This window comes from Somniosus microcephalus, chromosome 9 (assembly GCF_052327205.1).
Source record: "Somniosus microcephalus isolate GS21.2 chromosome 9, FLI_Smic_1.0, whole genome shotgun sequence".
Classification (NCBI taxonomy): Eukaryota; Metazoa; Chordata; class Chondrichthyes; order Squaliformes; family Somniosidae; genus Somniosus; species Somniosus microcephalus.
This window is the reverse complement of record NC_140995.1, coordinates 7,038,487-7,053,319: the sequence shown is the minus strand read 5'-3', so window position 1 is coordinate 7,053,319 and position 14,833 is coordinate 7,038,487. Positions and strand designations below refer to the sequence as shown.

General features: G+C 46.0%; 1 protein-coding gene across 4 annotated transcripts in view; it reads left to right on the top strand.

Annotated features, from left to right (window-relative positions):
• The window catches only part of greb1 (growth regulating estrogen receptor binding 1), a 345,678-nt gene that overhangs the window by 158,925 nt on the left and 171,920 nt on the right, over positions 1–14,833 (top strand). For all 4 annotated transcript variants that reach the window (XM_085996301.1, XM_085996302.1, XM_085996298.1 and 1 more), the window contains 3 exons: positions 81–240; positions 4,832–4,954; positions 10,214–10,390. In XM_085996301.1, the coding sequence (XP_085852427.1) occupies positions 81–240; positions 4,832–4,954; positions 10,214–10,390 (460 nt within the window). The remainder of the gene's footprint in view (positions 1–80; positions 241–4,831; positions 4,955–10,213; positions 10,391–14,833) is intronic.

Below are 14,833 nucleotides of genomic sequence, written 5' to 3'. Positions count from 1 at the left end.
GTTTCAGAAACTGTTACTCTTGTTGTTCAGTTCTGCGGTCGGCTGCTTCTTAGTTTTTAGTTGTTTCTGTTTTTGTAAAGATGGGAAACTCATATGCTGGACAACTGAAGACAACCCGCTTTGAAGAAGTTCTACACAATTCTATCGAAGCCTCCCTGCGTTCAAACAACTTGGTCCCGAGGCCTGTGTTTTCCCAGTTATATCTGGAGGCTGAGCACCAATTGATCTCGAATTTAGAAGGTAAGAACATGGTTCCTTTTTTTAAAACTTGAATCTATATTAGTTCTTAAGTTGAACAAAAACTTTACAATTAGTGTTTAGTCTATTTTAAATGAGCAAAAGATAAACGGTTTCCACCTTTTCAGGGGAAAAGTCACATGCTGGCTCTTATCTTTTCCTCTCTCTACATTGTTAGATTTTTAAGTGTACGGTTTTTGTACGAAGTACTCCATTTTCTGACTCATTTGGTTGTTGTTACTGGTAACTAACTAACATCACAATTGATAATTACCTCTGGACAGTAGATTCTCAGAAATAGTCTAGCAAACAGCCTCTAAAATTACTTAGTTGTATTGTCTGTAGCAAAGATTGCAGAATTGTTCCTCTCTACATTAAGCTACGTTTAGGTTTAAAAGATAACTTTGCTGTGCTATTTATATTGCTTCATTGTCAGCCAGTGGCTCAGTGGGTAGCACACTCACCTCTGAGTCAGAAGGTTGTGGGTTCAAGTCCCCACTCCAGAGACTTGAGCACATAAATCTAGGCTGACACTCCCAGTGCAGTGCTGAGGGAGTGCTGCACTGTCGGAGGTGATGTCTTTTGGATGAGATGTTAAACCGAGGCCCCGTCTGCTCTCTCAGGTGGACATAAAAGATCCCATGGGCACTATTTTGAAGAAGAGCAGGGGAGTTATCCCGGGTGTCCTGGGGCCAATATTTATCCCTCAACCAACATAACAAAAACAGATTATCTGGTCATTATCACACTGTTGTTTGCGGGAGCTTGCTGTGCGCAAATTGGCTGCCGCGTTTCCCACATTACAAAAGTGACCACACTTCAAAAAGTACTTCATTGGCTGTAAAGCGCTTTGGGACGTCTGGTGGTCGTGAAAGGCGCTATAGAAATGCACAGTCTTTCTTTAGAAACATAGAAGATAGGAGTAGGCCATTCGGCCCCTCGAACCTGCTCCGCCATTCAATGAGATCATGGCTGATCATCCAAATTCAGTACCCTGTCCCTGCTTTCTCCCCATATCCCTTGATCCCTTTAGCCTTCAGAAAAATATCCAACTCCGTCTTGAATATATTTAATGAATTGGCCTCCACTGCCTTCTGTGGTAGACGTTCACCACTCTCTGGGTGAAGAAATTCCTCCTCATCTCTGTCCTAAATGGCTTACCCCTTATCCTTAGACTGTGACCCCTGGTTCTGGACTCCCCGGCCATCGGGAACATCCTTCCTACATCCAGTCTGTCCAGTCCTGTTAGAATTTTATAAGTTTCAATGAGATCCCCTCTCATTCTTCTAAACTCCAGCGAGTATAAGCCCAATCGACCCAATCTCTTCTCATACGTCATTCCTGCCATCCCAGGCATCAGCCTGGTGAATCTTTGCTGCACTCCCTCCATGGCAAGAACATCCTTCCTCAGATAAGGCGACCAAAACTGCACACAATACTCAAGGTGTGGTCTCACCAAGGCCCTGTACAACTGCAGCAAGACATCCTTGTTCTTGTCCTTGAACCTTCTCGCTATGAAGGCCAACACACCATTTGCCTTCTTAATCGCCTGCTGCACCTGCATGCTTACCTTCAGCGACTGGTGCATAAGGACACCCAGGTCTCGTTGCACTTCCCCTTCTCCCAATCTATTGCCATTCAGATAATAATCTGCCTTCCTGTTTTAAGTGGATAACCTCGCATTTATCCGCATTATACTGCATCTGCCATACATCTGCCCAATCACCCAACCTGTCCAAATCATACTGGAGTTTCTCGGCATCCTCCTCACAGCACACATGCCCACCCAGCTTTGTGTCGTCTGCAGACTTGGAGATATTACATCTAGTTCCCTCGTCTAGATTATTTATATATATATTGTGAACAGCTGGGGTCCTAGGACCGATCCCTGCGGTACCCCACTAGTCACTGCCTGCCACTCGGAAAAAGAGCCGTTTATTCCAACTCTTTGCTTCCTGTCTGCCAACCAGTTCTTTATCCAAGTCAGTACCTTGCCCCCAATCCCATGTGCCTTAACTTTACACGCTAATCTCTTATGCTGGACCTTATCGAAAGCCTTCTGAAAGTCCAAATACACCACATCCACTGGTTCTCCCTTACCTATTCTACCAGTTACATCCTCAAAAGATTCCAGTAGATTAGTCAAGCGCGATTTACCTTTTGTAAATCCATGTTGACTTTGTCCGATCCTGTCACTGTTTTCCAAGTGCTCTGCTATTACATCTTTTATAATGGACTCTAGCATTTTCCCCACTACCGATGTCAGGCTTACCGGTCTGTAATTCCCCGTTTTCTCTCTACCACCTTTTTTGAATAGTGGGGTAACATTAGCTACCCTCCAATCCATGGGTACTGTTCCAGAGTCTATCGAATTTTGGAAGATGACCAGCAATGCATCTACTATTTCTAGGGCCACTTCCTTAAGTACCCTAGGATGTAGATTATCAGGCCCTGGGGATTTATCGGCCTTCAATCCCGTCAATTTCCCTAACACCATTTCCCTACAAACACTGATTTCTTTCAGTTCCTCCCTCTCATTTGACCCTATGTTCCCCGACATCTCTGGGAGGTTATTTGTGTCCTCCTTTGTGAAGACAGAACCAAAGTATGTATTTAATTGGTCTGCCATTTCTTTGTTCCCCATTATAAATTCCCCTGATTCTGACTGCAAGGGACCTACGCTTGACTTCACCAATCTTTTTCTCTTCACATATCTATAAAAACTTTTACAGTTCAGTTTTTATGTTCCCTGCAAGCTTACTCTCATACTCTATTTTCCCCCTCTTAATTAATCCCTTTGTCCTCCTTTGCTGAATCCTAAACTGCTCCCAATCCTCAGGATTATTGCTTTTTCTGGTCAATTTATGTCTTCTCCTTGGATCTTATGCTATCCCTAATTTCCCTTGTTAGCCACGGTTGAGTCATCTTTTTTGTTTTATTTTTATGCCAAACAGGGATGAACAAATTCTGTAGTTCATCCATGCGATCTTTGAATGTTTGCCATTGCCTATCCACCGTCAACCCTTTGAGTGACATTCCCCAATCAACCCTACCCAACTCGCGCCTCATACCATCGTAGTTTCCTTTATTTAAATTCAGGACCCTAGTCTCTGAGTCAACTACTTCACTCTCCATCTTTCAATTAAAAGTGCTGGATAATTCACACTTTTTGCATAAAAATTGCTTTGAATTCTTAGGAGTGGACTGTATTGAGATAAGTAATTTTTTCAGTCATAGTAACACGGATCCTAGTGTGTACAGGTAAATCTGCTTTAAATTTCTTGTGCAGAGGGCCAACCCTTCCTTTGCCGATCTGGATCAGTGTTCTCTCAGCAGATACAAACAATCCTTCAGTTACTGCGCCATCCATTCATTTTGTGCTGTTGCTGTTATAAGTGCCCTTGATTTTGCGCTGACAGTGGCAGAGACACTGAAGGACGAGCATTTCTTGTTCATTATAATGTGGTTTTGGGCACCCTACAGTGAAGTACAAGTGACTGACGAGTATTGCCTTGAATATTGAGTAAGCTGATTTAACTGAAGCTTAACATCATGTAGTACGGCTGATTTTCCTGGGCCCTCTCTGCCTGTGCGTTTAAACAGGTACAGCGCGCCTGAAGTCTGCCACACCTGTCCAGCCCTGGGATAGCCCCTACTTCTTGTCCTGGGCCATTTGAATCACTCGGTGGGGTGGGGGGTGTCAGGCTGCAGCTGCCTTGCCTCTGTGGCCTGGTTGATTGGGACATTCTGGCTCATTTTGAAGTGTAAACTAAAATTTGTGGCCTGCCTGTGGGACAATGAGAACCCTCTGGTCCATGGTGGTTTGGGTCCAGGCCACAGTGCGAGCTGTTTCTGGGCACTCCTGCAAAGCATTCCCAACATAGTTCACGAACACCCCTTCTTGTCTCATTAGCATGGTTCATAGAAACATGGAAGATAGGAGCAGGAGTAGGCCATTCAGCCCCTTGAGACTGTTCCGCCATTCAATGAGATCATGACTGATCATCCAAATTCAGTACCCTGTCCCTGCTTTCTCCCCATATCCCTTGATCCCTTTAGCCTTAAGAAATATATCTAACTCCTTCTTTAATATATTTAATGAATTGGCCTCAACTGCCTTCTGTGGTAGAGAATTCCACAGGTTCACCACTCTCTGGGTGAAGAAATTCCTCCTCACCTCTGTCCTAAATGGCTTACCCCTTATCCTTAGACTGTGACCCCTGGTTCTGGACTCGCCCGCCATCGGGAACATCCTTCCTGCATCTAGTCTGTCTAGTCCTGTTAGAATTTTATAAATTCCATATGGTCTTCATGTTCTGTGGACACATACCAGACTCTGCATGTTGGGAGCGCATATGAGAATCTGGCCGCATGCATCCATTATTTGCTGTCCATTCAGGTTAAATTTTAGTTCCCCGCACCTTCTGACACCCAGAACAGCATGCTGGACAGGAAAAGTTACCCCACGCTTAACGGTCTGTTTTCAAAGAATTCAACCAGTGTGTAAAATCAGTCGTTAAATTAGCTGGTGAAAATTCTGGGGGCTCGGAGAGAATCAGATGTTTGTGTGTCAGTAATACAAATGGCCTTCCAGACAATACAGCTTGCAAAAGACCAGGGAATGAAGAAGAGGAGGAGGATGATGGCTCAGAGTCCAGCAGCCCCCTCATCCCATATCAGATGAAGGCTCCCCCAGAAGGTTGTTGTACCACCGATGGTGAGTAGATCAAGCTTCACTTTAAAGAATGTCGATTTTCAGTGGAAGTTGGTGCTATAAAGAGTGACCAGCCTCAAACTTACAACAACTAAACTGGGCTCCATAAATTCCTTCGTTTGGAATGAAAGGAAATGGTTGAGAACAGGGGGGAACAAGAGCTATCACAGGGAGCGAATGAGCATTGGAATTTTTTTCCTCTTTTTTAAAAAATAAATAAATAAATAAATACCCGGCATGAACCCATTACATGTCTTTCTCTTGTCTAATTACATTGTGCCATCTGTACTACATCCTCTGAATTGTGACTCCCCCCTCCCCGGCCCTCCTTATTGTTTGCCCTCACGTTAAGGCATGTACTGCGGGGGAGGGCTGCTGCACCAGTTCCAGGTTTTAATAAATGCCGCCTTTGTGGCACCGAATGTTATTTCAGATTACTGCATTGGTGGTACTAAAAATGCTTCACGCTAGCGTTGATCCCGCCTCCGCTGTCCCCGTGGCTTCTCGCACGTCAACTGTGTCATCGATGAAATGGCTGACTGGGAAGGGAGATGTGGTCGAGGCTCTGTTGGGTTTTTGATTTTTACTGCCCTTACTCTGGATTATTATGACTGTTGTATCTAAGATCACTCTCGTGGGGGGGGGGCGGGGGTGAGTCCCAACTTCCCGTACCTTCGAGAATGACTGTCCCAGGCTTGAGATCTAGGTAAGCTTTGGGTAATGTGTCTGGGATAACAAAACACAGTTTCTTAATATTTCTTAGTTACTGCAATTATCCGAAGTCCTCGTGGGTTTTGTTTCACCTTTTGATGAATGTTTGGAGCGTTACGCCTTCAGACTTCATTTCAATTTTAAAACCATTAAGCAAATGTATTTAACAAAGGACGAACAAGCAAATAGGTTGTTATTGTAAGCTAACCCTGGGTAAATAGCTTTTACGTATTACGGAGTGTTTCTTTTTTTACATTTTGTGCAATGTAACTAAGCTACTTTTTTTGTTTCCTTTGGTAAAACAAAAGCCCTGAATACTGGAACAAAGGTAAAGCGACGAGTAACATGAGGGTTGCTGATCTGCTGTGATTTTTTTTACAGTAAAGCTATTTGTAAATTGATAAACTTGCCTTTAAAACATTCTAACCTTAATTAAATACTGAATCTCTAACTTGCATCTTGTTGGAACATACCACCCATGGGCGGGCATGTTGTATGCCACTGGACTCTGGGGCAGGGTGGAAGAATTCTAAAATCACAGCAAGCTGGAGCCGTGGCAAAGGGTGTGGCCAAATCATTGTCCGCCATGTGCCTATTCCAGATCTAATGAAAAATCAGCGGGGGATGGGGAGCGATTGGAAAATATGGCCCAGTGTCTCTTTACAATTCTGTAGAAAAAAACTATTATTGCTGCTTCTCTGAGATCTGCCATTCTAGCCATCATCATACTTGGGAAAGAATGACTCAGTTGATGATCAGTTTTGGCTCTGCTAATTGAGAAATTCCATAGCATCCTTTAGGATAAGAATTTTGCGCCACACAAGTGCCAGGCGATGACTATCTCCAACAAGTGAGAGTCTAACCACCTCCCCTTGACATTCAACGGCATTACCATCGCCGAATCTCCCACCATCAACACCCTGGGGGTCACCATTGACCAGAAACTTAACTGGACCAGCCACATAAATACTGTGGCAACAAGAGCAGGTCAGAGGCTGGGTATTCTGCGGTGAGTGTCTCACCTCCTGACTCCCCAAAGCCTTTCCACCATCTACAAGGCACAAGCCAGGAGTGTGATGGAATAGTCTCCACTTGCCTGGATGAGTGCAGCTCCAACAACACTCAAGAAGCTCGACACCATCCAGGACAAAGTAGCCCGCTTGACTGGCACCCCATCTACCACCTTAAACATTCACTCCCTCCACCACCGGCGTACCGTGGCTGCAATGTGTACCATCTACAAGATGCACTGCAGCAACTCGCCAAGGCTTCTTCAGCAGCACCTCCCAAACCCACGACCTCTTCCACCTAGAAGGACAAGGGCAGCAGGCGCATGGGAACACCACCACCTCCAAGTTCCCCTCCAAGTCACTTACTATCCTGACTTGGAGATATATCGCCATTACGTCATCGTCACTGGGTCAAAATCCTGGAACTCCCTCCCTAACAGCACTGTGGGAGTACCTTCACCACACGGACTGCAGTGGTTCAAGAAGGCGGCTCACCACCACCTTCTCGAGGACAATTAGGGATGGGCAATAAATGCTGGCCTTGCCAGTGACAACCACATCCCATAAACGAATAAAAATTAAAAATCTGCATTTATTTTGTTCTGCATACCGATCGTAGGCATCAGAGACCTGAAAATTCAGTACTGCCAGGTAGTACCGTGAATTACTCTGGCTCAAGGATCTCCCTTCCTCCAAGCTGCAGTATGCATTCATTGCATATGCACTCAACAGCCTTTCAGCCCAGTGGCCAAGATTTACTGCTTTCTGCTTTCTGCTATCTGGGAGACAGAAGAGCAACAGCAATACTCATGCTTCCTTCACTGTCATTTCCAGTTAAAATAATGCTTCCGATAAGTTAATCTCTTTTTGGAAAGAGGGATATCCATTTAACGGAAACCGCCCGTAAACAAATGAAACTACAAGTAACTAAAGATTAAACTTTTTTTAGGATAAGAACGAGTGTCTGGTCACCATCTTTTTCAAATTATCTTTCTCTCTTTGCTATTCGCTTATATATCGCTTGCGTCCGCAGAGGATGGGGTGGCCTATGACTCGGCAAGCTACTCGGAGGCACGAGATTGTTCCGGTGAATACTCCCATTGGATTTTTCATAAGAAATAGGAGCAGGAGTCGGCCATTCGGCCCCTCGAGCCTGCTCCGCCATTCAATAAGATCGTGGCTGATCTTCTACCTCAACTCCACTTTCCTGCACTATCCCCGTGATTCCCTTAATATTCAAAAATCTATTGATCTCTGTCTTGAATATACTCAACGACTGAGCCTCCACAGCCCTCTGGGGTAGAGAATTCCAAAGATTCACCACTCTCTGAGTGAAGAAATTCCTCCTCATCTCAGTCCTAAATGGCCGACCCCTTATTCTGAGACTGTGACCCCTGGTTCTAGACTCCCCAGCCAGGGGAAACATCCTCCCTGCATCTACCCTGTAAGAATTTTGTATGTTTCAATGAGATCATCTCTCATTCTTCTAAACTCTAGAGAATATAGGCCTAGTCTACTCAATCACTCCTCATAGGGCAATCCCCCCATCCCAGGAACCAGTCTGGTGAACCTCCGTTGCACTCCCTCTATGGCAAGTATATCCTTCCTTAGGTAAGGAGACCAATACTGTACACAATACTCCAGGTGTGGTCTCACCAGGGCCCTATATAATTGCAGTAAGACATCTTTACTCTTATACTCAAATCCTCTTGTAATAAAGGCCAACATACCATTTGCTTTCCTAATTGCTTGCTGTACCTGCATGTTAACTTTCAGTGATTCGTGTACAAGGACACCCAGGTCCCTCTGAACACCAACATTTCCCAATCTCTCACTATTTAAAAAATACTCTGCTTTTCTATTTTTCCTCCCAAAGTGGATAACTTCACATTTCTCCACATTATATCCCATTTGCCATGTTTTTGCCCACTCACTTAGCCTGTCTGTTTTTCTTCCCCTTCCCTGCAGCAAAGTGCCTTACCTTTGGTGCCTTGCTTTTATTTACTGTTCACCTCATTTAATATAAACGAGTTCAGCATTTCTATGACTCCTTTTGTACAATAACTTTTAAATACATTTACTTACCTGTTTTTTCCGTGGCTTTCTGGAATCAATTAAGTTATATCTGGCCGAAAAGCTACTCCTAATGCTGTTTGAAATGTTCAGGTTGGGGCCGACAGTTCCAGAGGTTGACTTGGATGCACTACAGGCATGACCAGGTCAAATTTTACCCGGATGTTTCAGTGTCAAACTCAGATGCGCTATGTCTGGATGAGTTGTCATGACGACAGCAACCAGCTTGCACTGGGGAAGGTGACGCGTCCACGATGCAGAAAGGGTTAAGAACCGGGACAGGATAAAAACAGTGAACAACTCTGATTAAAAAATATAAAGGTTCTTTTCATTGATGGTAAAACACATCACAATATTAAATACAAGACGAGATGTATTTACATCATTCCCGTAAAGAGACACACGAGCTACCTTTTCTCTCTGTAGTTTTGGATTCGTACTGATTATTTAAAGATTAACTTCAGTTTTTAAACAAGTACAAATTTTAGAAATTGACTTCACTCACTGTACGGTTTTGATCACAAGAAAAATGTTCCAACCATGCGACCCAGTCAGTCTATAAATGTTAAAATTCAGGAACCTGCAGTTCTGCTGATTGCAAGTGAACCTTTTCTCTCCCCAGGTCTTAAAGTAATCCTTCCCGTGCAAGCGCAGGAGATGTAACACCTGCCCCTATACCTCCCCCCTTCCCACTGTCCAGGGCCCCAAACACCCCTTCCAGGTGAAACAGCGATTTACTTGTACTTCTCGCAATCTAGTATACTGTATTCGCTGCTCACGATGCGGTCTCCTCTACATTGGGGAGACCAAACGCAGATTGGGTGACCGCTTTGCGGAACACCTCCGTTCAGTCCGTAAGGGTGACCCCGAGCTTCCGGTCGCCTGTCATTTTAATTCACCGCTCCATTCCCACTCGGACCTCACCGTCCTTGGCCTCTTGCATTGTTCCACGGAAACCCAGCGTAAGCTCGAGGAACAGCACCTCATCTTCCGATTCGGCACTTTACAGCCTTCTGGACTCAACATCGAGTTCAACAATTTCAGATCATAACCTCGGCCCCTATTACATTTTTACTTATTTTTTATCCACACCTTTGTTTTGTGCCCTTCCCCCTTTTTTTCTCTCCCACATGGCAGCTGTCTCTCATTTCACACTTCACACTGCATTCATTTAATAAACATCTAGAGCCGTCTTTTGTCTCCACTAGTCCTATCACCAGCTCGTCTGGTTTTGAATACCTCTTAATGTCTCTTCACTTCTCTTTTGTTCTCTCATCCCCATTTCCCAGCCCCCAAACTGGCCTTTAATCTGTTTCATTTCCTGTGTTTTTTCAGTCCTGACGTTGACTCTGTTTCTCTCTTCACGGATGTTGCCTGGCCTGCTGAGTTTTTCCAGCATTTTCTGTTATTTCTTAAAGAAATTAACTTGTTTAGGTCTGATACCTACCTGTGAATTCTTTTTTTTTAGGCTTCTGTCAGGCAGGAAAGGACTTACGACTTGTTTCTCTGTCGACCGAGCAGATTGAGGTGCCATCGGGGTTTTTGCTAATCGGTGCCAAGTCTCCGAACCTTCCTGAGCACCTTTTAGTCTGTGCTGTGGATAAACGATTTTTACCAGATGATAATGGCCGAAATGCTCTATTGGGTAAGATTATTCTTTACCTTAACTATCTCTTTCAGTCTTCCTAGGAATGGTAAAATGGGGCGACGTTATTGCTCCAGTACAGTTAGCATCAATGTAGGTGTCGCTGGCGAGGCCAGCATTTATTGTCCATCCCTAATCGCCCTTGAGAAGGTGGTGGTGAGCCGTCTTCTTGAACCACTGCAGTCCGTGTGGTGAAGGTGCTCCCACAGTGCTGTTGGGTGGGCAGTTCCAGGATTTTGACCCAGCGACAATGAAGGAACGACGATATATTTCCAAGTCAGTATGGTGGGGAACTTGGAGGTGGTGGTGTTCCCATGCGCCTGCTGCCCTTGTCCTTCTAGGTGGAAGAGGTCGTGGGTTTGGGAGGTGCTGCCGAAGAAGCCTTGGCGAGTTGCTGCAGTGAATTTTGCAGATGGTACAAACTGCAGCCACGGTACGCCGGTGGTGGAGGGAGTGAAGTTTTAAGGTGGTGGATGGGGTGCTGATCAAGCGAGCCTGCTTTGTCCTGGATGGTGTCGAGCTTCTTGAGTGTTTTTTGAGCTGCACTCATCCAGACAAGTGGAGAGTATTCCATCACACTCCTGGTTTGTGCCTTGTAGATGGCAGAAAGGCTTTGAGGAGTCTGGAGGTGAGTCACTCACTGCAGAATACCCAGCCTCTGATCTGCTTATGTGGCTGGTCCAGTTAAGTTTCTGGTCAATGGTGACTCCCAGGATGATGTTGTTGGGGGATTCGGCAATGGTAATGCCGTTGAATGTCAAGGGGCGGTGGTTAGACTCTCGCTTGTTGGAGATAGTCATTGACTGGCACTTGTGTGATGCGAAGTTGACCTGCCACTTATCAGCCCAAGCCTGAATGTTGTCCAGGTCTTGCTGCTAGTGGGCACGGCTTGCTTCATTATCTGGGGAGTTGTGAATGAAACTGAACACTGTGCAATCATCAGCGAACATACCACTTCTGACCTTATGTTGGAAGGAAGGCCATTGATTTAGCAGCTGAAGATGGTTGGGCCTAGGACACTGCCCTGAGGAACTCCTGTAGTGATGTCCTGGGGCTGTGATGATTGACCTCCAACAACCACAACCATCTTCCTTTGTGCTAGGTATGACTCCAGCCAGTGGAAAGTTTTCCCCCCGATTCCTATTGCCTTCAGTTTCACTAGGGCTCCTTGATGCCACACTCGGTCAAATGCTGCCTTGATGTCAAGGGCAGTCACTCTCGCCTCACCTCTGGAATTCAGCTCCTTTGTCCATGTTTGGACCAAGGCTGTAATGAGGTCGGGAGCAGAGTGGTCCTGGCGGAACCCAAACTGAACATCAGTGAGCAGGTTATTGGTGAGTAAGTGCCGCTTGATAGCACTGTCGACGATACCTTCCATCACTTTCCTGATGATTGAGAGTAGACTGATGGGACGGTAATTGGCCGGATTGGATTTGTCCTGCTTTTTGTGGACAGGACATACCTGGGCAGTTTTCCACATTGTCGGATAGATGCCAGTGTTGTAGCTGTACTGGAACAGCTTGGCTAGAGGCGCGGCTAGTTCTGGAGCACAAGTCTTCAGCACGACAGCCGGGATATTGTCAGGGTCCATAACCTTTGCTGTATCCAGTGTGCTGAGCCGTTTCTTGATATCACGTGGAGTGAATCGAATTGGCTGAAGACTGGCTTCTGTGATGGTGGGGACCTTAAGAGTAGGCCGATATGGATCATCCACTCGGTACTTCTGGCTGAAGGTGGTTGCAAACGCTTCAGCCTTGTCTTTTGTACTCACGTGCTGGGCTCCACCATGATTGAGGATGGGGATATTCATGGAGCCTCCTCTTCCTATTAGTTGTTAACTTGACCATCCCATTCACGACTGGATGTGGCAGGACTGCAGAGCTTTGATCTGATCCATTGATTGTGGGATCGCTTAGCCCTGTCTATAGCATGCTGCCTCTGCTGTTTAGCATGCATGTAGTCCTATGTTGCAGCTTCCCCAGGTGGCCGCCTCATTTTTAGGTACGCCTGGTGCTGCTCCTGGCTTGCTCTTCTACACTTATTGAACCAGGGTTGGCCCCCTGGCTTGATGTTACTGGTAGAGTGAGGGATATGCCGGGCCATGAGGTTACAGATTTTGGTGGAATACAATTCTGCTGCTGCTGATGGCCCACAGCGCCTCATGGATACCCAGTTTTGAGCTGCTAGATCTGTTCTGAATCTATCCCATTTAGCACGGTGGTAGTGTCACACAACACGATGGAGGGTGTCCTCAGTGTGAAGACGGGACTTTGTCTCCACAAGGACTGTGCGGTGTCACTGCTACCAATACTGTCATGGACAGATGCATCTGCGACCGGTAGATTGGCGAGGACAAGGTTAAGTCGGTTTTTTCCGTCGTGTTGGTCCCTAACCATCTGCTGCAGGCCCACTCTAGCAACTGTGTCCTTCAGGACTCGACCAGCTTGGTCAGTAGTGGTGCTGCCGAGCCACTCTTGGTGATGGACATTGAAGTCCCCCACCCAGAGTACATTCTATGCCCTCAGTGCTTCTTCCAAGTGGTGTTCAACACGGAGGAGTACTGATTCATTAGCGGTAGGTGGTAATCAGCAGGAGGTTTCCTTGCCCATGTTTGACCTGATGCCATGAGACCTCATGGAGTCCAGAGTGGATGTTGAGGACTCCCAGGTTCAATCTTTCCTGACTGTATACCACTATACTGCTATCTCTGGCGGGTCTGTCCTGCTGGTGGGACAGGACATACCCAGGGATGGCGATTGAGGAGCCTGGGACATTGGCTGAAAGGTATGATTCTGTGAGTATGACTATGTCAGGCTGTTGCTTGACTAGTCTGTGGGACAGCTCTCCCAATTCTGGCACAAGTCCCCAGATGTTAGTGAGGGGGACTTTGCAGGGTCGACTGGGCTGGGTTTGCCTTTGTCGTGTCCGAATCCAGTTTTATTCTTATGCTTTTTCGTAACGATTTGGTACGACTGAGTGTCTCGCTCGGCCATTTCAGAGGGCAGTTAAGAGTCAACCACATTGCTGTGGGTCTGGAGTCTTGTATAGGCCAGACCGGGTAAGGACAGCAGATTTCCTTCCCTAAAGGACATTAGTGAACCAGATGGGGTTTTATGATAATCCGATAGTTTTATGGTCACCGTTACTGATACTAGCTTTTTATTCCAGATTTATTTAATTAACTGAATTTAAATTCCCCAGCTGCTGTGGTGGGATTTGAACTTGTAATAAACCGATTTGTACAATCCAGAAGTCAATTTTTAAGTTCAGTGAATAAAATGTTGTACATTTGGCCAAATTATTTCTTCAGATCAGTTGATTTAGTTGAGCTAGTAACAAACTGCGCTATTTGAAGGGTTGATGAACCTTTTAAAAATGATTTTAGATGGAAGCCAACTGCGTAAGCAGCCTTTAAAATGCAACAAGCAATTAGCAAGGAAATATTTTGCTATAATAGCATTCTGATGCAAAAACATTTGGTTTGCATCATCTATTTTTACAGTGATTTATATAAAAAGGCATGAAATGAGAAAACCTCTTTTTGCGTTCACCATTCACCCTTCGGAACTCCATCTTTAGTTGAGGCTCTTGGAGAAGCCAGCTGCCCTGCCAGGTATCTTTCCATGCAATTGTATTTCAATTTCCAGATACTTGGAGCAATCTAAGGGGGCGATTTCAGCCCAGCCTACTGGGTGGGGAGTTAAAATCACCCTGGAGCCGCTGGGAGCTGACTGGCGGGTTTAGATTTTTCACCTTCTCTTCTGAGCAGGCAGCCAAGGACACCCGCACGAAGCCAGCGGGGGTCCTTTTTTAACAGGTGCATGCTGGGCCCCGGTGATGTAATCGGGATACGACTGCGGTTTTAACCAGGCGGCCTAAGCGGGAAGCACCCAGTCTGTTTCTCGCCTGACCAACCCGGCGGCGAAAAGGATTGGGGGCCCAAAAAGGTAAGTTTAATTTTGTTTTAAACTTAACTGTGGGGACCAAGACAGACGGGGCAGTACTCCTTCCGGCCCCCCACAAGGAATGTTTAGACCTCCTCTCCCGCGAACCAGACCCCTCCACCCCCGACCCACTCTCCCCAGTCGTGGGCCCCCCCACAGGACCCTGCCCCTTACCTGTTGGTGGGCGGTCTCCGGGCTGTGCAGTTTTCCACCCGCAACAGGTGGGAAGCTGGCTGTTCGGATAGAAACGAGACCCGAGAGTTAAAATAGCCCCGGGTGATTTTCTGACTCGCGCCACTATTCACCCGCCCAAAAAAAACTGAGCCGTAGTTAAAATCGGGCCCCACATCTTCGAATTGTACGTCCTTAACTTAAATTGGCGTCTCTTGGGAAACTAAAAAAAATATATAAAAGGGGCTGTACTTCAGGAGAAATTTTTATTGGCCCAGAAATTCGGGTCGGGGGCTTCCCGCGGGTGTAAGCCCCCGACCTGCACTTA